This window comes from Salvelinus fontinalis, chromosome 6 (genome assembly GCF_029448725.1).
Source record: "Salvelinus fontinalis isolate EN_2023a chromosome 6, ASM2944872v1, whole genome shotgun sequence".
NCBI lineage: Eukaryota > Metazoa > Chordata > Actinopteri > Salmoniformes > Salmonidae > Salvelinus > Salvelinus fontinalis.
The window spans coordinates 49,350,408-49,374,726 of NC_074670.1; the positions used below are offsets into that span (position 1 = coordinate 49,350,408).

The window sequence follows — 24,319 nt, forward strand, 5'->3', positions numbered from 1 at the left end:
AAGGTCAATTCATTGAGTTGAGCCCTTACTCAGTTGCAAAGCGGTGGTGTCTATCTTTAACTGATTGGCATGGCCTGTTTCTGGTTTAATCAACTGCTTGCTCAGGTAGATTCCCGCCTTACTATGTCAACAGTGCTGCTCCAAGAGTAAACACCTGCATACTGAATATGTTTGCTTGAAACATACTGGTATGCTTGAATGAAACATCCAAGTTCACAGGGAGTTATAGCAACAAAAAAAACACATCAGGTCTTTGGAGTCCATTGGTCAACCAGCAAGTAAACAGGTCATTCTAATTGGAAGTCATTTGTAGGGTTCCTGTGTACTGTAATGTATACAGCCTGGCTGTCTACTGTTAGTGTTTCTAGGCATTGCTATTTAGTAAAATAACCTGGCTGGTAATGCTCACACAACAGCACATGGGGCGTAGCCTTACATTACCCTGGCTTGTACTGCACAAGTCTTATGAGAACCAGCATGCTCTATCAAGTTAATACTAACATTCCTGGCAATGGGAAGCCAAGGAAATTACAGGGAGTTTCCCTCCCTCACCAAAGTGGATCGTTTTTCAGGAAGTATATTTTACAAGTTATCCATCTGCATAATGGCTTGAGCAATAAAAAAAGTGCCTGTCCTCGAACTATGCTCATAAAGGCACATTAGGCATTTTAAGCCTTTATGCTAGAAATTGACTGATAATTGTCTCAGTATATTAATCAATTTAGTTAACTATGCATAGTGGTTGATAATACTAAATAACGTCTGCATAATAATGTCAAAGGATGCCAAGCAATGCATGTTTTGAGTCAAATAATGCATTGCTTAGCAATTTCATCTATGCTTTTCTCAGTGATCAATCTTTTGCATGCCATATTTGAAAAACAAAGCAACCCTAACGCTTTATCAGCAAAAAGGTGGAGAAGGCCTTCTTTGCTCAATTTACTCGGATTCGCTGCAAGTCTTTTGTTCTAGCAGCCTGGGAAGCAGTTGTGGAGTCGGGAACACTGTGTTCTCATTTGGGCAGATGCTTTCCCACTGAGCTCCTTCAGTGCCCAGCCAGGCCCTCCCACCCTCCCTCCCTCCCTCCCTCTGCCTTCATAGAGGCTGGGCTGTGCCAGGCCCTTCTTGTACCATCTCAATCCTCGTGTGTGTGCGTGTGTGTGCGTGTGTGTGCGTGTGTGTGCGTGTGCGCGTGGTAAATTAACAAGACAAGTAAATCAAATAATGGGTTTTAAAGGTTTCCTTTGGGGGGGAAGAAACATTAGTTTGTCTACAAGGGGAATCTGGTCTCTGGCTTGTGTGTATATACCAATAGGACAGGAGGAAATCCACCCAGATCTCCCTGTTATCTGAGCGGTCAGTATTCATTGTTAGCACACCATCATTCCCTTCAGGTGAGTAGGAGCTTGGCCTCTCTCCTGCCTTGGACAGACTTAGCATGATCAGTATGCCTGCTTCGTGCAGAACGTATAGGCGTGGAATGTTGGCGCTTACGTAACAGGCGAGTGGGCGTCGAGCCCAGCTGGCTCTGCTACCGGCCAGTGTCTGAAACAGAGTGTCTCTCGCAACGCACTGAAGGCCCACCCAGCCCTGTACACACCACTGCTCTATTAGCTTGATCTAATTAGATCAATAAAATATCCTTGTTTTCACTGGTATTGTGTACCTACGTTGATCCTATGTCAATTCTGTACTGGATGTGAGGTAAATATACCAGGCTACAGTAGATACGCATGGAATGTATTCTGTTGTTGAAACTCCGTTTTCCCAGGGTTATCTTTGCCCACCACATATATCTATAGCACAAATGTCTTTGTTTTCTACTAGGAATCAGCTTACGGTAATTGTCAGGTGATAAGCATCAGTTTCGCTGGCCTTTCAACCCCCATGTAGAGGAGGCCTGTTCTCAGTGACAGAGCTTGGAGGATACAGAGACAGATTAAAAAGCTGAGTTCTCCACAGGTCAGTGCTTGCATCCATCCTTGGCGGGGAAATTTCAATTAATCTAATCTGCAAGACAAGGACAAGACAATGGCAACGGCTATGTGTGTGCCCGGTGCAAGTCAGCGATTCCACCATGAGCTCTTCCACAAGACAAGACCTGAACTCTCACTGCAGACTCACTTTCCCCCTTGTAAGATAACCCAAATCAAGGGAGGTGTTGAGCTCTCTCCTCCACATACAATACCTTATATTCTCTAAAACACAATCAAGTCATTTTAAGGATTCAAACCAGCATTGATAGTCTAGCTGTTAGGGAATATGCTGCTATAAGACGCACATGAGATTTTAAAATAACTTTCTCCATTGACACGTGAACAAAATCAAGATATAAAGTTCAAACGTGCATCTGTGATCCATGACCTGCAAGTGGTGTCTACACTATAAAAAGCATGCCGTGGACGTGCTGATTGATTGTCTGAATGCAACAGTCTGGCCAAGGCCGGTCAATTACAGTGTGAAATCTGATGTGGAAATATATGTGACAGGCTGTTACTCTCCCTCCTAAGTCTCCTGATATATTTATCCCTCAGGAGCTTAGAGTATGTGTCCGTTAAGTCAACGATAGCAGCAGATTAACCAACTACAGTGGCATTGGAGGTCAGAGTATTAATAATACCTGCAATGATGAGCAACAGTGTCCTCTTTGCATTGCTCAGCATGTTTGTCTGTGAACTGCTTGCGCATTGCTTTGCAAGACTCTGTGGAGTAGTCGATAGCTAAGATGTTTTTTATGATTCAATATGTGGCGTATACTTGTACGGACGTTTGAAACAACCCCTTCATACAAACCCTTAGATGAAATGGCAAAAAGATTAAGTATATTTCTAATTTGAATAATTAGTAATAATAATAATAATAATAATAATAAGTAATACATCAAAATAAGATGGCAATAAGCAGTTTCATTACAAATCATGAGTCAAGGGATATGTTCGACTACACATGTTCTCATTTGCTAGATTTTGACTTTCACATTCATATTCTCAATTACAATGACTGGTGAAGTAAAAATAATGGCTGAAAACCAGAGAACGATACAGTAAGTGTCCGTTGTGGCATATTTAAGATTCTGGGCATCATGGAGTGGTCCTCAGCAGAGTGATATGGTAAGTCGTTTTGAAACCTCCCTTTGTGGGTTTCAAAGAAGACTGTTGCATAACCCAAGGCTTGGTGAAAAAAACTACAGACAACCTCCATGAACCTTGAGAAAGCAGGCAAAAGGGAAGGGGTAGAGGAGGTCCACAAGAAGGGAGCCTAAGGAACATTTGGGAGAACAGGTTTACCTCTTCTGTGGAAGAACATGCAAATATTTCTGAAATAATTGACAACAGGGTGCAGCTGCAGGGAAAGACTCCTAACATGATTAGAATATTTGTTGCAAAGAACTGGAGAGTGAGTTTATATGTTTTAATGTAATGTCTTATTTTGACATGGGTGTGATATTTAAGCAATAAGGCCTGAGGAGGTGTGGTATATGGCCATTTTCCCACGGCTAAGGACTGTTCATACACACGACGCAACGCGGAGTGCTTGAACACAGCCCTTAGCCATGGTATATTGTCAATATACCACAAACCGCCGAGGTGACTTATTGCTATTATAAACCGGTTTCCAATGTAATTAGAGCAGTAAAAATACATGTTTTTTACATGTCATACCCGTGGTATAAGGTCTCATATACCACGGCTGTCAGCCAATCAGCATACAGGACTCGAACCACCCAATTCATAATATCAGTTTAATTCGGAGTAAAAATGAGGTCATCTCGCTGATGTAACAGTCCGTTGTTCCCCTCCTCCTAAAGCTTGACTGATATATCACCTCATCTTCTGTATTAAAGCTACCCATTCTGTCCTTTTTTGTCAATAAGGTCTGCATATAGGAACAATGAAAAACCACTGCGTGCCTTCTGCGCTCTCCCTTCCTTCTCTTTTCCATGTTAGTCAGTCAGCAGGTCTTGTAGAGACTTGCCCTCGTTTAAAACCAATCAGAATTCACTGCCCTAAAACAACAGATGGCCAATGAACGCAGCAGGATCCCAGGGGCTCGGTGAATGGGTGGATCTCAAATCTGGATCCATGTATGATGTCATGACGCTCAATTTACAGGGCTATCAGCAGCTGTGCCTTCCACCCTTGTCAAAGCATTCAAATGTATGCAATTTTTGGCATCCAATTGCCAGATTTTTGATAATCACTTACACAGTATGGATATTGTAGATAAATAAAGTATGATTATACAGAAAACACATTTTAAAAAAAATTTGTTGAGCATATAAAATGACGATATATCTTCACATCATTGCATGTACGTACCCCTAAACCACGGGTACTCAACTCTTACCCTACGAGGTCCGGAGCCTGCTGGTTTTCTGTTCTACCCGATAATGAATTGCTCCCACCTGTTGTCCCAGGTCTAAATCAGTCCCTGATTAGAGGGGAACAATGAAAAAATGCAGTGGAACTGGCTTCGAGGTCCAGAGTTGAGTTTGAAGGGTCTATCTATCCTATACTTGTTGATCTCCCATTCTGCTCCAATAATGACAGAGTTAAACACTATACTATAACAGGGCTCTCCAACCATGTTCCTGGAGAGCTACTGTCATGTAGGTTTTAGGGGGCTATATCAACTAAGGGTTCACTCTTGGAACATTAATATCTGTAAGGAACTTGCTACCTAGAAGGAATTGATTGACTCTAGCTCTGCCAGACTGTACAGAAGAAGTGTTGCAGAAGTGCTGAACTATAGTAACTTTGGGGGTTGCAAAGTGCACAAAATGTATAATGGGGGCCCCGCAATGAGGGGCTTGTTCTTTTGGTATGTCAGTGTCATGTTTTAGCCATGCTGGCTGCTGAATCTGTGTGTTGACATACAGTACCAGTCAAAAGGTTGGACACACCTACTCATTCAATAGTTTTTTCTTCATTTTTACTATTTTCTTCATTGTAGAATAATAGTGAAGACATCACAACTATGAAATAAACACATATGGAATCATGCAGTAACCAGTGTTAAACAAATCAAAATATACTTTATATTTTAGATTCTTCAAAGTAGCCACCCTTTGCCTTGATGACAACTTTGCACACTCTTGGCATTCTCTCAACCAGCTTCATGAGGTAGTCACCTGGAATGCATTTCAGTTGACAGGTGTGCCTTGCTAAAAGTTAATTTGTGGAATTTCTTTCCTTCTTAATGCGTTTGAGCCAGTCAGTTGTGTTGTGACAAGGTAGGAGTGGTATACAGAAGATGGCCCTATTTGGTAAAAGACCAAGTCCATATCATGTCAAGAACAGCTCAAATAAGCAGTAACTTTTACAATGTAGAAAATAGTAAAAATAAGAAAAACCCTGGAATGAGTAGGTGTGTCCAAACTTTTGACTGGTACTGTACATGTACGCCGAGGTTTTAAAAAGCTTTTCACTCATGTCTTGTAATTTTTGCTCAGTGACCAACACCTTTTATGACTTCATGCGAAATCTCATGAGATATGCTATCATGGCTTAGTTGTATATCAATATTTCCTGTATTACATCCATGGAAACCTAACGAGGATGACATCCAGGCTGTCAGGTGCACCTATCGTCTGGAAAAGCACCCTTGGAGACAGTGAGAGGAACACATATGACAAGGAGATATTAACAGGCAGCTTTAGATATACCCCACTGGCACCCTGGTACTTGCCAGTTTCCAAGCATACAATGCAAACATGACATGTCAATACTTCCTTTCTTCAAGACAGATCAGGTGAAGGCGCACATTTCATTTATAGAAACACTGTCTCAATCCCAGGAGTATTCAACTCTTACCCAACGAGTTCCGGAGCCTGCTGGCTTTCTATTCTACCTGCTAATTAACTGCACCCACCTGGTGTCCCAGGTCTAAATCAGTTTAACTCTGTCATTAGTGGAGCAGAATGGGAGATTTAAAAAAAGTATAGGACAGATAGACCCTTCAAACTCAACTCTGGACTTCTAATCTAGTTCCACTGCATTTATTAATTGTTCCCCTCCAATCAGGGACTGTCTGGGACAGCCCCAGGATAGATCATTCGATAACAGGCTCTCAAACCCTGTTCCTGGAGAGCTACTGTCCTGTAGGTTTTTAGCTCCAACCCTGATCTAACATGCCTAATTCTAATAACTAGCTGGTTGATAAGCTGAATCAGGTTAGTTACAACTGGGGTTGGAGTGAAAACCTACAGGAGCGTAGCTTTCCAGGAACAGGGTTGGAAAGCTCTGTTCTATATAGATGTCTCACGCGTTGTCAACTTTGACACAGGTGGCATATTTGTGCAACGCACAGCTTGATCACAACTACTCCATCATTTGTAACTGCAACTAATTCCACGTGTTTCTCCGTCAACACGATGTCATCTGGTGCAGAATCTATTTTTATAATAGAAATGTATATGGGCATCACAATTTAGAGTTTTTCAAAGAGTGTTCTAAAATATCCTATAATGACACATTTATTATGTTACGCAGAATTATATCATCAGCAGCATCGGCAGTGGTGGGTGGCAGGTACCCTAGTGGTTAGAACGTTGGGCCAGTAACTAAAAGGTAGCTGGATTGAATCCCCGAGCTGACAAGGTAAAAATCTGTCGTTCTGAACAAGGCAGTTGACCCACTGTTCCCCAGTAGGCCGTCGTTGTAAATAAGAATTTGTTCTTAACTGACTTGCCTAGTTTAATAAAGGTAAAAAAAAATACAAGTATTTTCAATTGCAAAAACCAAACCAAAAAAAAAACTAGTGGTGATACAGCAAGACGGCCGTGACTTGACGCAGGTAGGCATCTACACTTTGCACCCCTCCAGCTTTACTGATTTATGGCACTAGACTGGGTCACTAGTTCTCTTTTGTGGAGATCATCAAATCCTTATCACAGCACCATGTTGGGGTTTGAGTCATGCTGTGTACCTTCGAATTTCATAGGAAGATGGATATTTCCTTGACAGTGCAAGTTATGATATTTCAGAGAAGTTCATTTCTAATTTACAGTGGGCCTATTTAGGCTATATTGTTTTGAATGTTATTGGCCATCGTGGGCATTAGGCTGATGATAAGATTGGATAGGTTACATACACCTCTTCAAGAGGTCGATTTATCACCAGTCAGAGGATTACGACCAAGTTCCAGCTAACATTTGTGTGCCCTGCACCACACCTATCTATCTGTCTGCCTTTAGACTTACACAATACGGTCTAAAATGTAAAAGGTTGTGGTAAGCGTTATCTTAAAATGAGCTCAGAGCAACTGACTGTAAATATAATACACCCAGATAGCACATAACGTTCTGAGAACCATGTGTTTGGTGCAGGATAGTTGCACATTGTCTTGGTATTTATTACTTTAACAGAACATTTCCTTAAAGTTCAAACATAGTTACATTTCATTTCAATTTTGGTAATGTTCTAGGAACGTTCTCCAACTGGTTTGAGATTGGGAATGTTCTGAAATAGTTCAGAGAACGTTAAGAAACAACGTTTTTCTGTGAGAATTTCAGTACTTCAGCATAATGTTTCCTACAGGTTTCCTTATGGTTCTATTTAAAGTCATGTTCTCAAATTGTTCCAAGAACATTAAGAAACAATGTTCTTCTGTGTTGAATTTCAGTACTTCAGCATAACATTTCCTCATGGTTCTATTTAAAGGCATGTTCTTAAATTATTCAGAGAATGATAAGAAAACTTTCCATAAGAAAACTTTAGTAATGTTCAGAGAAACTTCTAAGAATGTTATTTTAAAAACATATACATTCCGTTCTCAGTATCAACAAAACTCCCTCTATCCTGTTAAGGGTGTTCAGGTGTTGGCCGCACCCAGTAATTGGCCGCACCCAGTAATTGGCCACACCTGATTTTAATGAGCACTTGTTTCCTTTGAAATGGGGTCTGTTTAAATAGAATAAAATGAACACCTTTGTATGCGGTTAAAAACTTAGCATGCTAGCGCCATCCTGGTGGCGCAGTGAACTAATTCCATGGATAGTGAACAGAAGATTATAGGTTTGAATCTCACTGATGCTGTTACAATAAAAAAAATGTTTTTTCATGAATAATGCCTATCTGTGCTTGGAGTTCAAAAATGTTAACCCAAAATAAGATAGTAAAATAAAAAACCTTCAAATAAGCTATCATTTCTTTTCTCAGAGCATTAATAAAACCTCCCAGGAAAACATTCAGGGAACCATAGTAAAACGTTCTCAGAACCTCGAATGCAACCTAAAAATTAACGTTCCCAGAACAGGTATAATTTTCACTTCCATTCTCAGAACGTTTAAAAAACATTCAGTTTTACCGGTCAGGAAACGTATGGCTTCGTTCCCAGAACCAATGGGAAACCAAAAACGTACGTTCCCAGAACCAATGGGAAACCAAAAACGTACGTTCCCAGAACCAATGGGAAACCAAAAACGTACGTTCCCAGAACCAATGGGAAACCAAAAAAACGTACGTTCCCACAACTTCCAAGGAAGTAAATATGCTCGATGTGCTTTCAGAAGAGTGAAATGAATACCCACAAACAATACTTCACAATCATGCTTTATTCTGGTTGATTTCATAAAAAAGAATCAAATAAAAGGTTAATCTGTTTTAACAGCACTCACACAAGCAGTACATTATTGTCCTCTTCTCCAGACTAGATGTATTCCACTTCCTCCATCATAGGTAATGAAACTATACTCTCTCTTTACATTTCTGTCACTTCACCTTAATTAAATATAATTTATTGGTTTTAACTTCAAACAAAAACTTCATTGATTGTCAACACAAATTCTAGCTTAGCACCAGTACAATAAAACTGTACTTTTGCTTGTTAAAATACTGTTTGCAATAAGGGAAAAAACAAAAATCTCGGGAAGGATAAAGGAATCCGTAATTGTACATTTCAAATGAAGCACCAACCATACAAAGCAACTTTTTCAAATATATTAATGACTATTAAATTAAGCACAAACAGTGTAAATAAAACACACGCGCCACAAAGCACGTTGGAGTCCGTCTGTAGCGCAATGAGGAGGACGGAGGTGTGATGAGCAAGGAGCAGTAAAAGGATACCTATCCAATCCCTCCCATGAGTCAGTCTTATGCAGCAAAGTGAAGGTTAACCAGAGGACCCTGGACTCTAGATACCATGTGGCACTTCTTCTCAGTTACTGAAAGTTATCCACATGATTCTAGATCACTATGGTTCTGTTAGCTGGGAAGATGTGTGTGTCCGTCTGTTCTCTGTGGGTCTCTGGGTCTCCCAGGTTAACGGAGGGACCATCTGGCCCCAGGGCTTTCCTGCCACTGTTGGCTGGCCTGGCCTGGCCGTAAGCTTCTTAGCTGCACGCAAGAGTTCACCAAAATAAAAGCCTTGGATTATCTCCCACCCAAAAATATTCGCTTTCCCTCAGGAACAAACAGAACAAAACCACACACCAAAGAAATCCTAAAACATAATCCACCCCTTGCCACACGAATACATTACAACAAAATGTGTTCACCCTGGTGGCAAGATATACATATATTAACATAAACATATAGAATCATAAAAAAGTTTCAGAAATTTTTCTTCGATTCTGAAATATACCTACAGATTGGAACCTGAAAGCTGCCCTCCAGCACTGAGCACCCATCCACGAGGTGGCGCTGTCGTGACCCCCATTTCACCTCAATGTGGAGGTCCCAGGTCATTAGTGAGGTGTGTTCTTCCCAGTGGCGTAGCCAGAGTTTGGCCACAACCACCGTTACGACGGCACCTCCAGACATTGTTTACTTTGATCTGCTGCTCGCGGGGAGGTTAGGTTGAGACACTGGGGACGTGTAGAGGAACAGTTTGGATGTGTGAGGGGCTGAGAGCGAGAGGAGGGTGGGCTACCGGCTGCAGGGAGTGGCTGTATCCGTTCTGTCCCCTTCCTCCTCCCCCTCGTCCTCCTGTAGGATGTGAATGGAGGAGCCCAGCAGTCCCTGTAGCTCCGGTACACAGCGGACCAGTTCCACCAGCCCCTCCCCCTCCCCCTCATCCTCCTCCTCTTCCTGAGGCTGTGCAGAGGCTGTGCTCACCTGGCTGACCGACACCTGCCTCCACAGCTCTGTCCGTGCCAGGCTCACCACCTCCAAGTGCGGGTACCGCGCCCGGAATATCCGGGACGACATCTTCAGCCGCTTCAGAACATCCATCAACAGGAACCAATTGCAAAAGCTGTCAGGGACAAACATAAGGTTTGTATTACAACTAGCTGATATTTGAAGAGTGGTTGCAAGGATTTCAAAAGGTGCTTCTGGGTTTAAAATGACAAGCAGAAACAAAAGCACTAGAATATGGGTGGAAAAGCTGGGACTAATATATTTGACTGATTGTGTTGACAGGTGATTTTCTGTGTTGACTCACCCCTGGGTTAACGACACTTGGACATGGAAGCAGGCTAAGAGGGGCTCTGAGGAAAATTCAAACAGGAGACAGTCCCCATCGGAGTCTCTCTCCTTACTCCCCTCTCTCTCCTCCTCCCACTGCGAGAGCAGGAAGTCCCAGCATGCCTCCTGGCCAGTCTCTGAAAAAAACATTTTGTGACGTGAGCTCAGGATGGCCGGGAGAACTCGCTTCACCTTCGTTCTAAGTACTAAGAGCCTCTTGTTTGACCATGGGCTTAAGGCTCCCCTAGTGGACTGTTCTGTTCCTAACAACCACACTATGCATTCTAATCATGGCATATACACTATGCATTCTAATCAAGTCATAACACAGATAACAGTGAATGCAGAGGTCAATGGTGAGGAAAAGAAACCAATCAAGCCAAGGTTTCTTACCAAACACAGAGCTGCTGTAGAATTCCCATGGCAGGCTGGGGTCCTGGTCACTTCTCCCCTCCAGGTCTGTGAAGTATTCTGAAACAAAGAACATTCAGGGTCAGATTAAAAAAGGCCACCAAACACTACCCTGTGACATTCTGAACAGGACAGACTCCTGAGTGGGCTCCAGAGTGATGCAGCGGTCTAAGGCACTGCATCTCAGAGGTAGGGGTGTCGCTACAGACCCTGGTTCGATTCCAGGCTGTATCACAACCGGCCGTGATTGGGAGTCCCATAGGTCGGTGCACAATTGGCCCAGTGTCATCCGGGGTAGGGTAGGCCGTCGTTGTAAATAAGAATTTGTTCTTAACTGACTTTCCTAGTAAAATCTAATGGTCTGTTTTCTGGTGTAAATCTGGAAACATCAAACAGCATCAGGCACTGATATGAATGAGAATAAGATCAACAAAATGAGTAATCCTCCAATGCTAGTGGTCTGTGACAATGTTGTGTGATGTCTGTCACAGGGGTCAAAGGTTAAGGAGATGACAGGTTCGAGTACCTTTGAGGAAGGTCTTCATGCTGGGGCTCTGGGCCAGTTTGACCACTGTCTGCCCAGAGTAGGTGGCCAGGGTGGGGTCTGCCCCGTGGTTCAGCAGCATCCACACCACAGGTAGATTATCACTGGCTACCGCGTCATGGATGGGCCTGACAAAATACAATAGCACCACTGTGTTTCTTTTCACTTCTTCAACTAACATACATTTCAACAGATCTCATATAAGCCAAGCTTGAATGTTATATTTTATGCAACAGATAAAGCCCAGAAAGTGATTTATTGCAGGCATAACCCTTCAGCTCGGGAGTGTATGGCAAACAATATCCTCATTAAGTCTGAGCTCTCATTAAGTGTTTAGTAGTGCTTAGAAGCTCACCGTGTTCCGTCCTGGGCGCTGCAGTTGACGTCGGCGCCGTACTTCAGCAGCACCTGGACGATATGGCTCCAGCCTCGAGAGCAGGCCTCGTGGAGAGCTGTGTAACCTGCGTTGTCACGCCGATTGACCTCCCGCACATCCTTCTCCAGACAATAGTGCACCACATCCTGCAGAAAGAACACTTGAACATGTCTTTTCCTACTAGCCATGACTTTGCTGATAACTACTTTATTGAGGTAACATTTAGCTACTTAGCTATTCTAAGATGAATGCATTAACTGTAAGTCGCTCTGGCTAAGAGCGTCTGCTAAATGACTCAAATGTACATGTAATGTCAATTCATGTTTGATAAACTGAATTCTGTTTGGGGTCAGGGTCTGGTATGAGGTGTAGGGCCCACCACACCTGAGTAATGGCAAGGGGGATAGCGCAGTAGAGCAGTACCTGGTAGCCCAATCGGGCGGCTCTTTGTAGCAGAGTTTCCCCGGCGTTCTTGTTGACAATGAGCCGGCGAACCTCTGGAGGAACAGGTCTGCTAGGAGGAGACTCTGGTGCCCCTCCTCTCCCTTTCTTACTGGCTGGAGGGGAGGTCGGCCCCTTAGGGGTGGCCGGGAGGCCTGCCGGTTTCTTAGCGTTGGGGATGTCATCATCCGTTGCCACAGAGGTAGGGCGTTTGCCCAAGCTGGAACGCTTGGTCTTGAGCTGCATAAAAAAAAAAGAATTTAAAAAAAGCAGGGTAATGAGAAAGTCGTGTGTAACGGAGTGTGACAGCAAGGACGAACGGCCTCACACTCTGTGCTGGAGGAAATCAGCTGCCAGAGCACAAAATACGTAGTACAGATTTGCGCCACAAGGGGGCACCATGAGCCAAGCTTTTAGGCTCATCACGGCACACTGTATCTCACAACAAGGATCTGTTTGACAGGAAACAGAAACTCCAGATCTATGGCCTCTGCGGTGGATGCTGCTAAACTTCCTACCTTCTTGGGCTCGTCTGTGTCACTCAAGTGCTTGCTCTTGAACTTCCTCTTCCCAGAGGGCTTGTCGCTGGGCTCTGGGGAGGCCTCTCTCTCCGGGCGCCGCACCGACCCTGAGCGGGTGAACGAGGGCCTCCTGTGACCAGGCTCTGGGCTGGCGCCACGACAGGTCAGAGTGGCACTGAGGCGTGGGTACATGCCAGTCCTCAAATCTAGCACAACACAGACAAGATTTACTCAACGGTTATAAGCAGTATGTTGGGTGTTGGTAAATGTTGTAAATGTTGGTGTGGTCTCATGCTGGTGAGGATCACCAGCTGTGTACAGACAGGCTCATATGAAGCCACAATATTTGTTTGGGCAGACTTGTATAATCTTCACACTTGGTAGTGGATGGCAGCTAGAGGCACAAACAATGAGGCTAGCCCCATCACAGTAAACAAGCCTTCCATCTCTGCTGAAGTGTGCCATCCAAAATAAAGAGTGTATTAAATGGCACAAACATCGATGATTTCACATAATAAACTACAAATAGAGGAAAGCTACTGTATTCAAAATCAGTTATACTGTTTACAGTTATATTCAGTCACTCAACTCTACCCAACTCTGCATTGTGTAATGCCCACTGTGTAAGGCCCACATCCAAACAAACCTTCAACTGCACTGTCTATTTTATTTTTCATTTCCAGGTGAATCGTACCTGATCGAGTACCCTGCCTGGTGAGGACAGATCTTTCCTCCCCCTCTCCGTCTCCATCCTTGTCCTTCTCCGTGATATACTCCCCATTCTGGTACTTCCTGTTCCGGCAGCGGTTCCGTTTCTTGCGTTTCGGGGTGTCTCCCTCAGTGCTGGGGACGGGCCTGGCCTTGCACTGTTCAGCCTTCTCAGGCAGGGGGTTGGTGCGCGGTCTGCCCCTGGGCCGGCGGGCAGGCTGGAGGGGTGGGTATGTAGGGGGAGGAGGAGGAGTTGGAGGAGAGGGAGTAGCGAAGCCCCAGTCGTCCAGCCGAGCATCATCAGCCCTCCGCCGGCCCCTCCTCAGCCTGGAGGTGGAGCTCTCGGAGGACGCTGGCTCCTTACTGGGTCTGCCAGGGCTGCTGAGGGAGACTGGGGTCTCAAATCTCTGGGGACTGAGGAGAGGACTGCTCACGCTACCTGTGGAATCCACATCAAAAACAGACTCACTCATAGCGCTCTAAAACAAAGTGGACAAGAGGAATCGTGACGAAGGATTTCTGATTAGATCTTTGGCTGAGGTGTAGTATGTGAAGTTCTATTCTAGACTGTCACAAGAGACAGACCTACCTGGTCTGTCAGCCTGCTTGTTATCAGTTGGGCTGCTCTTCTCCTTCCGAGTGTTCTCCCCCTCATCCCTGTGTGGGGATGGTTCCACCAGCGACAGACTGTGCTCCAGTACAGGTATACATGGTTTCTTCCATGGCAACACACAGGGGACAAAGTGAGTGCACTAAATAGGCCATTCAGGTAATCGATCATAAAGCTTGGATGGTGATGGAGAGCATACGGTGAAACAACTGGACTGTATAAACACTGAATTGCCTTTTTGTATTTCAATCAGTATACTTGAATCATAATGCAATAACACAGGCAGGTATGTTTTGACGGGTGGTTGATATTTCACATATTTTTTTTTATTATGCTTCGTTATAAATGCAGACGAGTCAAGTGTGTGAATGTAGTAGTTTTTCTTTCTTTGTTCAACCAACAAAAGAGAATAATGCCATTGTAAACAACACATAATCAAAGAAACTCATCTAAATGGAATTCTAAATAGGACAACAGCAGAATAACAACTTACCTTTTTGGGACTTGGTTCTTTCTTAACTGGAGTGGCTTCCTGGTCTTGCTTTTTCTTCACTGGCGCCGCAGCCTTCTTTGAATGGTCCGGTGAAGCCTTCTCCTTTGCCGGCTTCCTTGGACTAGGGGGCTTCTTCTGTTTGCTGATGGCAGCTTTCGCTTTGGTGGGAAACTCCTCTTTAATTCCATTTGTCTTCTCCACTTCGGCTACCCCTGCACACTGCCCAGTGAGGATGGATAGGGCAATCCCCTCCAATTTAGCACGGGGAGCGAGACCAGCAGGGGCCATACTCTCCTCCTTCACCGTTCCTCCCTCCAACTCATGGGCCAATTTGCTGTCCATCCTGTTTCTGTTAGCTGAACCGCCGCTTCTAAAGGCATGGGTGTGGCTGGTGCTGTTTGCAGAGACCTGTATCTCTTTGTGACCTGCCTGCTCCCCCAGTTTAATATGTTTCTCAGTACTCTTTTCTTTGGACTCAGAGACACTCATTTTCTCAAGTTTGTTCATAACTTGTGTGGAATCCCCTTGAAAGGAAAGTGTCTCGTTGTTCTCCACAGATCTGATAGGTGGGCATCCAAAAGCAGCAGTCTGATGTAACAATATGTCCTGGCCCGCAGTGTGGGAGCTCACCACTTCAGGCTTTCTGGATGCCACAGGTGCTAGATGGCAGTATCCCTCGCTAGTCAATGCAGTGGTCTCTAGAGCTTTCTGCTTCACTATGGACTCAAGGTTGGACAGGGGGGACTTGGTTCTGTCCCACTTTTCGGCTTCCATTCTGGACGGGCTTTGATGGGCACCCTGAAATTTGGGACCATCTGAACCTGTGCCCCCCTTGACCTTGGGAGTCCCTTGAATAACCTTTCTCTGAACAGAAGCACCTTGGTGAGGAAGAAGTGCTGGTCGCTGCCATAACGGCTTGAGGACAGTGAGGGAGTATGGGATTGCTGCTTTGACACTTCCAGATTTCTGATGAGAGTGTGAGTTGGCAGAGCCGGGCAGAGCTGTGGCGAAAGCCCCCTTAGAGGGACAGTTTTTTGTTACAGCTGGGCTGGTACTGTTAGGGTGCTTGATACCATATACGTGCTGGTTGCCCTTAGTCATGAATGATGCCTTCTTTCCCCTTGAGGCCAGGTGTTCCCCTTGGTCAATGATAGAGATAGTCTCCTGTCTAGCGAAAGTCTGGAACTCGTCCTCAAAGGACCCCTTCCCATCTTTGCTACGCAGGGTGGAAGCAAGTATGGGGCTGGCCACACCTACATAGGTTCCTGGGAGGTTATTAATGGGACCTTGAGAGGAACCTTTGACCCAGGATGAGTTGGGTTCCAAACCCTGATGAGTTAGGGGCCTACTAGCCTGCTTTAGAGCCCCATTTCGGTGGGTGTTGGGTAGGATGGGGTATGGCGCGGCAGAGCCATACATGGCAGTATGGGGCCTCTTTGGATGGAGCGAAACTTTCTGACGTGCCTTGTTATGGAGATGCTCTGTGGTGGCAACCGTGTTCGGAGAGTCTTTGACCGTTTTTGGACGCTTCGACTTGGCAGACAGGTCGAGGGGCACATCTCTTGCTTCAGTCGGGCATGCAACTGCATGGTCATCAGCAGCAGATGGAGCCTTCAGTTTTAGAAAGCCTACGGATGTCTTGTCTGCACTGTGGTGCGTAAGGTCTTTCTCCACATAGTTCAGCAGCCTGCCCTGAGTGGTGATGCTGGCCAGTGCAGGGCCACAGCAGATGGCAGCGGAGGGAGACAACGTGAAGCGAGTTGGTACGGCAGAGCCTAATGCTGGGTGCTGTATTGGGAGCGCGATACTGGGAGAGGCCACCACTGAGGCGATAGTGGATTTATGCTCCCTCCCAGCTTTGGAGCTCTTGCTACTGGACATCGAGTTACATTTGACTTTGGGTGTTGAGTTGGGTGTTTTCTTTTGAGGTGCTGGACATTGACCCACTGAGAAGTGATATGGATAAGTCTGCAGCAGTGGCGCAACACCAGCAGCTGTGCTTAGTGGTTGACTCCCCTTCTGAAACTGGCTGGCTGTGGCTTCTCTCAATGCTGCGATCTGACCCAATGCGGGTGGAAGAGTGATTTTGCAGAGTGGAGATGAAAAGTTAGTGGAGGGAAGAAAAGTAACAGGCTGGCCTGGTTTAAACAGTGTTGAGCGTTGAAACCCAGCGGGAAGACTAATCACTGACTGGGTCTGAACATGTGGTTTCTTATTGGACGTCACACCACTGTGGCTTGGGTTAACTGGGTCCTCAGGGCCGTTCTTTGTACCACACGGCCACTGATGTGTGGGAAAGACCCTAGGACCATCATCCTTGGGTTTGGGGACCTCTGACCTCTTGTTTGCTCTCTTGTCAGAGCTAATGATGGGAGGGCCTGACGTTGGAGCATTGTTGTGTTCTTGAGGGGGAGGGACCACTGGGCAATGGGTGAAGTTGCTAGGGTCTGAACAGACGTTGACTGGCAGTTTACAGTCTGTTGCTGTGCTGGTCTTGTTTTGCTGACTGAGGGGCACATCTCCTCTGAGCTCAGGGGGCAGCGTCTGGGGGGGATTTCCCACCATGCTAGCAGATGCTTTAATCGGAGCACTGATCTCTCTGCTCACTGTGCCTCCATCCCCTACATTCATTGGAGTGGGATCCACCTAGATAACAAGAAAGTTACATTAAGCCCATGTTCACTACTCATGTAAATATCTCCCAGGTAAAGCACATTTGCATCATCTGTGAAGCTGACAGTTCACTCAGTCAGTGTTCAGGCACAAAAATTACCTGCATATGTGTTTCTTTAACACAACATTCCTTAGGTGTAGTTGACCTCAGGTCTGCAGCAATGGGGTCTTCCTCTGTATAAGACGCTATGCTGTTGAACAAACAGATAGAAGACTTAGTATGGTCTGTGACGATCTGATTTTTCTTTCCTTTAACATGAAACAAAGTTGTGACTGCATTGACGTTTTTTGATCTTGTAAAACGTTCTGAAAAAGACAGTTGTTCTAAAAGAGACAATTGCACAAATATTGCATTTTTTTGTTCTACTTTTACCAGCCGGCTACCACCCGGTACTCCACCCTGCACCTTAGAGACTGCTGTCCTATGTACATAGTCATTGAACACTGGTCACTTTAATAATTTTTACATACTGTTTTACCCACTATATATGAATAACCTGTAGTCAAGGCCCATTCTATAGAACTACTGCTGTACTCACCTTTCCTATTCATATACTGTCTATACACACCATTACACTACATGTTAATGTTTTTAAATGTATGTTAACTGTAAAGTATTTTGTCTGTAATGTCTTTTTCGTTATATGTCGGACCCCAATAAGACTAGCTGTCGCCATTGGCGTCGGCTAATGGAGATCCTAATAAATCAAATCAAAATGATATACGCACACACATACATACAGTTGAAGTCGGAAGTTTACATACACCTTAGCCAAATACATTTAAACTCAGCTTTTCACAATTCCTGACATAAAAATTCCCTGTCTTAGGTCAGTTAAAATAAAGTGGTGATCCTAAGAATGTGAAATGTCAGAATAATAGTAGAGAGAATGATTTATTTCAGATTTGATTTCTTTCATCACATTCCCAGTGGGTCAGAAGTTTACATACACTCAATTAGTATTTGGTAGCATTGCCTTTAAATTGTTTAACATGGGTCAAATGTTTCAGGTAGCCTTCCACAATAAGTTGGGTGAATTTTGGCCCATTCCTCCTGACAGAGCTGGTGTAACGGAGTCAAGTTTGTAGGCCTCCTTGCTCACACACGCTTTTTCAGTTCTGCCCACACATTTTCTATAGGATTGAGGTCAGGGCTTTGTGATGGCCTCTCCAATACCTTGACTTTGTTGTCCTTAAGCCATTTTGCCACAACTTTGGAAGTATGCTTTGGGACATTGTCCATTTGGAAGACCCATTTTAGCTTGAACTTCCTGACTGATGTCTTGAGATGTTACTTCAATATATCCACAGATTTTTCCATCCTCATGATGCCATCTATTTTGTGAAGTGCACCAGTCCCTCCTGCAGCAAAGCACCCCCACAACATGATGCTGCCACCCCCGTGCTTCGCGTTTGGGATGGTGTTCTTCAGCTTGCAAGCCTCCCCCTTTTTCCTCCAAATATAACAATGGTCATTATGGCCAAACAGTTCTGTTTTTGTTTCATCAGACCAGAGAACATTTCTCCAAAAAGTACAACCTTTGTCCCCATGTGCAGTTGCAAACCGTAGTCTGGCTTTTTTATGGCGGTTTTAGAGCAGTGGCTTCTTCCTTGCTGAGCAGCCTTTCAGGTTTTGTCGATATGGGACTCGTTTAACTGTGGATATAGATACTTTTGCACCTGTTTCCTCCAGCATCTTCACAAGGTCCTTTACTGTTGTTCCGGGATTGATTTGCACTTTTCGCACCAAAGTACATTCATCTCTAGGAGACAGAACGCGTCTCCTTCCTGAGCTGTATGACGGCTACGTGGTCCCATGTTGTTTATACTTGCGTACTATTGATTTTACAGATGAACGTGGTACCTTCAGGCATTTGGAAATTGCTCCCAAGGATGAACCAGACTTGTGGTCTACAATTGTTTTTCTGAGGTCTTGGCTGATTTCTTTTGATTTTCCCATGATGTCAAGCAAAGAAACACTGACTTTGAAGGTAGGCCTTGAAATACATCCACAGATATACCTCCAATTGACTCAAATGATGTCAATTAGCCTATCAGAAGCTTCTAAAGCCATAACATAATTTTCTGGAATTTCCCAAGCTGTTTAAAGGCACAGTTAACTTAGTGTATATAAACTTCTGACCCATTGGAATTGTGATACAGTGGATTATAAGTGAAATAATCTGTCTGTAAACAATTGTTGGAAAAATAACTTGTGTCATGCACAAAGTATGTCCTAACCGACTTGCCAAAACTATAGTTGGTTAACAATACATTTGTGGATTGGTTGAAAAACGAGTTTTAATGACTCCAACCTAAGTGTATGTAAACTTCCAACTTCAAATGTACATACATACATACATACATACATACATACATACAGTATCAGTCAAAAGTTTGGACACACCTACTCATTCAAGGGTTTTTCTTTCTTTTTACTATTTTCTACATTGTAGAATAGTGAAGACATCATCAAAACTATGAAATAACACATATGGAATCACGTAGTAACCAAAAAGGTGTTAAACAAATCAAAATATATTTTAGATTCTTCAAAGTAGCTTTGCACTCTTGGCATTCTCTCAACCAGCTTCATGAGGTAGTCATATAGAATGCATTTCAATTAACAGGTGTGCCTTGTTAAAAATTTATTTGGGGAATTTTTTTCCTTCTTAATGCGTTTGAGCCAATCAGTTGTGTTGTGACAAGGTAGGGTTGGTACACAGAAGATAGCCCTATTTGGTAAAATACCAAGTCCATATTATGGCAAGACCTGCTCAAATAAGCAAAGAGAATAGACAGGCCGTCATTACTTTAAGACATGAAGGTCAGTCAATCCGGAAAATGTCAAGAACTTCATTTTTTTCTTTCTTCAAGTGCAGTCACAAAAACCATCAAGCGTTATGATGAATGCATGGCTCTCATGAGGACCACCACAAGAAAGGAAGACCCAGAGTTACCTCTGCTGCAGAGGATAAGTTTATTAGAGTTACCAGCCTCAGAAATCGGCAATTAACTGCACCTCAGATTGCAGCCCAAATAAATGCTTCACTGAATTCAAGTAACAGACATATCAACATCAACTGTTCAGAGGGGACTTCGTGAATCAGGCCTTCATGGTTGAATTGTTGCAAAGAAACCACTACTAAAAGAAGAGACTTGTTTGGGTCAAGAAACACAAGCAATGGACATTAGACCAGTGGAAATCTGTCCTTTGGTCTGATGAGTCCAAATTTGAGAGTTTTTGTTCCATTCGCCGTATCTTTGTGAGACGCAGAGTAGATGAACGGATGATCTCCACATGCGTGGTTCCCACCGTGAAGCATGGAAGAGGTGTGATGGTGCTTTGCTGGTGACACTGTCAGTGATTTATTTAGAATTTAAGGCACACTTAACCAGCAAGGCTACCACCGCATTCTGCAGTGATACGCCATCCCATCTGGTTTGCGCTTTGTGAGACTATCATTTGTTTTCAACAGGACAATGACCCAAAACACAACTCCAGGCTGTGTAAGGCCTATTTGAGTGCTGCATCAGATGACCTGGCCTCCACAATCACCCGACCTCAACCCAAATAAGATGGTTTGGGATGAGTTGGACAGCAGAGGGAAGGAAAAGCAACTTTTGACTGGTACTGTACATACACTACATGACCAAAAGTTTGTGGACACCTACTCGTCGAACATCTCATTCCAAAATCATGGGCATTAATATGGAGTTGGTCCCGCCCATGTTGGTCCCGTCCATGATGTTGGGCAATTAGGCCTGGCTCGCAGTCGGCGTTCCAATTCATCCCAAAGGTGTTTGATGGGGTTGAGGTCAGGGCTCTGTGCAGTCCAGTCAAGTTCATCCACACCGGTCTCAACAAACCATTTCTGTACGGACCTTGCTTTGGGCACGGGGGCATTGTCATGCTAAAACAGGAAAGGGCCTTCCCCAAACTGTTGCCACAAAGTTGGATGCACAGAATTGTCTAGAATGTCATTGTATGCTGTAGCAGTAAGATTTCCCTTCACTGGAACTAAGGGGCCTGGCCTGAACCATGAAAAACAGCCCCAGATCATTATTCCTCCTCCACCAAACTTTAAAGTTGGCACTATGCATTAGGGCAGGAAGCGTTCTCCTGGCATCCGCCAAATCCAGATTCTTCCGTCGGACTGTCAGATGTTGAAGCGTGATTCATCACTCCAGAGAACGTGTTTTCACTGAGAGTCCAATGGAGGCAAGCTTTACACCACTCCATCCGACGCTTGGCATTGCGTATGGTGATCTTAGGCTTATATGCGGCATTGCGTATGGTGATCTTAGGCTTATGTGCGGCTGCTCGGCCATGGAAACCCATTTCATGAAGTTCCAGATGAAAAGTTATTGTGCTGACGTTGCTTCCAGAGGCAGTTTCGAACCGCGTAGTAAGTGTTGCAACCGAGGACAGACAATTTTACGCTCTTCATCACTCTGCAGTCCCATTCTGTGAGCTTGTGTGGCCCACCACTTCATGGCTGAGCCATTGTTGCTCCTAGACGTTTCCACTTCACAATAACAGCACTTACAGTTGACCAGGGGCAGCTCTAGCAGGGCAGATATTTTACGAACTGACTTGTTGGAAAGGAGGCATCCTATGAAGGTGCCACGTTGAAAGTCACTGAGCTCTTCAGTAAGACTGTTCTACTAACAATGTTTGTCTATTGAGATTGCATGGCTGTGTGCTCGATTTTATACACCTGTCAACAGTGGGTGTGGCTGAAATAGCCGAATGCACTAGCTTGAAGGGGTGTCCACATACATTTGTATATATAGTGTATATATATTTGTATTCCGGACTCTGTGTGTATTGTGTTGTATTGTTAGGTATACTGCACTGTTGGAGCTAGAAACATAAGTATTTCGTTGCACCTGCGATATCTACTAAATATGTGTACGCAACCAATAACATTTGATTTGGATTCGATTTTTCATCATGGTGTCATTGGCTCAATACACCCGAAACTGGTCAAATGCCTCATTCTTAGGTCATGAGTCTTGCCATAGAAGAGGTTAGCAAAATATCAGTTACCTTGTCTTGTTAGGGAACAAATTAGCCAGCCCTTTGCTAACGCTACTATACATTCCTAACAGTAGCATTAACTCATGTTAAGTTGGCACATTTAGGATAAACAACACTGTTTTGTCATTTTTTGTGCTTTTTATTGAGAAATTGTTCGATAGTTTTCTGTGTGAAAGAGAAGCTTGATGACGTGAGATGCCACACTGTCCTCAGTCACAAATCCAAGAAGGTAAATTGATTGTTTAAGTAAAAAAATTGACATTATATTACTTTCTATTTTATATTATTTTTAATTTTATGTTATATTCATATTATCAAGAAATATCCAATATCGGTACAAGGCATATGTGTCAATAACTTTCACTTACTCCATATGTATACTTTGTAATTTAACTATGGGTAGGCCTATTTGCATGGACATAAAGATACTAACATAGGAATTGATGCTTTGCCCTCCTCACCAAGGGAAATTGTCACATATTGCCTGATACTTGGAAACCATATTTTATGACCTCTCTCACAGTTCTCCTTTACTGTTGCACGGATGGACATGGTCAGTGCTGACCAAGCCATGCACGCTGCAGCAGAGTGGACTGGCTGAGACTATGGAGAGAAGTAGAAACATGGTAGGCAGGTGGGGGAAGGGGTAATGGTTTCCTCACCACCCTTCATCATACATCATTCTGAAATCCCTCTCTACCAAACTCATTCATGCGGCCTTAACCCTCAGCTCATTTCCAGCTCATGTTAGAGATCAATCTGAGGGGCAAGGAGAACCTGGGGATGATGCCATATAATGTAATACACATTCTTAATCTTAACTACAGATACTATATTACTCAAGAATGAATTCTAAAGTTGGTATATCTCAAAGCACCGGGAGTAAAGAAGCCTCAAAATCCAAATCTAGCTTCTGTTTCCCTTTGCCTTGAGCCCTTGACCATGATGCCCAAATTCCAAAGTAAAGAGAACAATTAGCAGTGACATCTAAGCAGACAGGCTAAGGCACTAAGTATCACATGCATGCACAATCATTTGAATCTTCCAGTAACGTTATTTCTAAAGAATGGCAACTTCATGAATATATCTGACCGAAAGCAACATTTTAAAAGCTTTCAGACATCCACCCTACACACGTCAACACACCCTACGAGGAAAGGTGAGGCAGCCACCCCACCCGACAATTAATGTGATGACTACAAATGGGTCCGGTATAACTATCCACCAGCAAATATCAGAGGAACGTACCGGGTGTTGAAATCATTGTAGTTGGCGAAACATACCCGTACCGGAAAACGTGAGTGACATCCCAGGTAGGCGACATATCTCCGCTGAAATCGTTAAACATGGGCTGAATATAGTTGCAAGCATCTATAACTGAAAATGAGAGGCTTTTGCATTCATTATCGCATAACCTCATGTTGCTACTTGCTTATATTGCTAGTTTGTCTTTGTGCTGCAGATACGCCGTCTCCTCCACTGAGTAGCCCATTGGAATGCTAGGACGTATTTTAGAAACATATATTGTGGGTTTAATTTCTCATGCTGTCAGTCTGCACACCATGCTGGTAAAACAAAGTCACAGCTGTCCCAACTATAATGAGGTGGCTATCCCATAGAGTCTTTCGGCTACGTCTAAATAAGAATAAAATAATCTCCCTCTGACTCGAGATGACTTGATCTCCCTCTGACTCGAGACGACTTGTCCGTCTGGTCAACTGACTGCGCAGCCCGGAGCACACATGCACAAAAGAGACGCATTCGAGTGTCAAATCTATGCATTTGAAAATGCAGAAAATACAGTCGACGAGCGGGGTCGTTTTATTATACTATTTCAACTAATTGAGAAATTGGTTTAATCTCTATAAAACCAACATATTCATGCTAAAACTCCGGGCATCCCACTCGCCCAAAGAGCTGGCGAGCTGTAGTATGATAATCGGTAAGGACGACACTATTGCCTCTCAGGTGATCAGCCTGTCCAAGACAGACTACACATGATCAAAATGGAACCAAATTCACCCTTGATTTTTGAAGCGAGAATGATGCGATAGCACCCAGCACAATAGCCTACAATGCAAGCATTTCC

At 44.0% G+C, this 24,319-nt stretch overlaps 1 protein-coding gene across 3 annotated transcripts in view; it reads right to left on the reverse strand.

The window, feature by feature from the left end:
• Nucleotides 1-8,539: 8,539 nt before the first annotated feature.
• Nucleotides 8,540-24,319, reverse strand: part of bcorl1 (BCL6 corepressor-like 1) — a 36,568-nt gene continuing 20,788 nt past the window's right edge. For all 3 annotated transcript variants that reach the window (XM_055926844.1, XM_055926845.1, XM_055926843.1), the window contains exons 2-12: nt 17,287-17,377; nt 14,514-17,159; nt 13,996-14,126; nt 13,397-13,845; nt 12,700-12,908; nt 12,164-12,421; nt 11,720-11,886; nt 11,347-11,492; nt 10,803-10,880; nt 10,387-10,546; nt 8,540-10,197 (exon numbers count right to left, since the gene is read on the reverse strand). In XM_055926844.1, the coding sequence (XP_055782819.1) occupies nt 9,870-10,197; nt 10,387-10,546; nt 10,803-10,880; nt 11,347-11,492; nt 11,720-11,886; nt 12,164-12,421; nt 12,700-12,908; nt 13,397-13,845; nt 13,996-14,126; nt 14,514-17,159; nt 17,287-17,292 (4,578 nt within the window). In that variant the 5' untranslated portion in view covers nt 17,293-17,377 and the 3' untranslated portion in view covers nt 8,540-9,869. The remainder of the gene's footprint in view (nt 10,198-10,386; nt 10,547-10,802; nt 10,881-11,346; nt 11,493-11,719; nt 11,887-12,163; nt 12,422-12,699; nt 12,909-13,396; nt 13,846-13,995; nt 14,127-14,513; nt 17,160-17,286; nt 17,378-24,319) is intronic.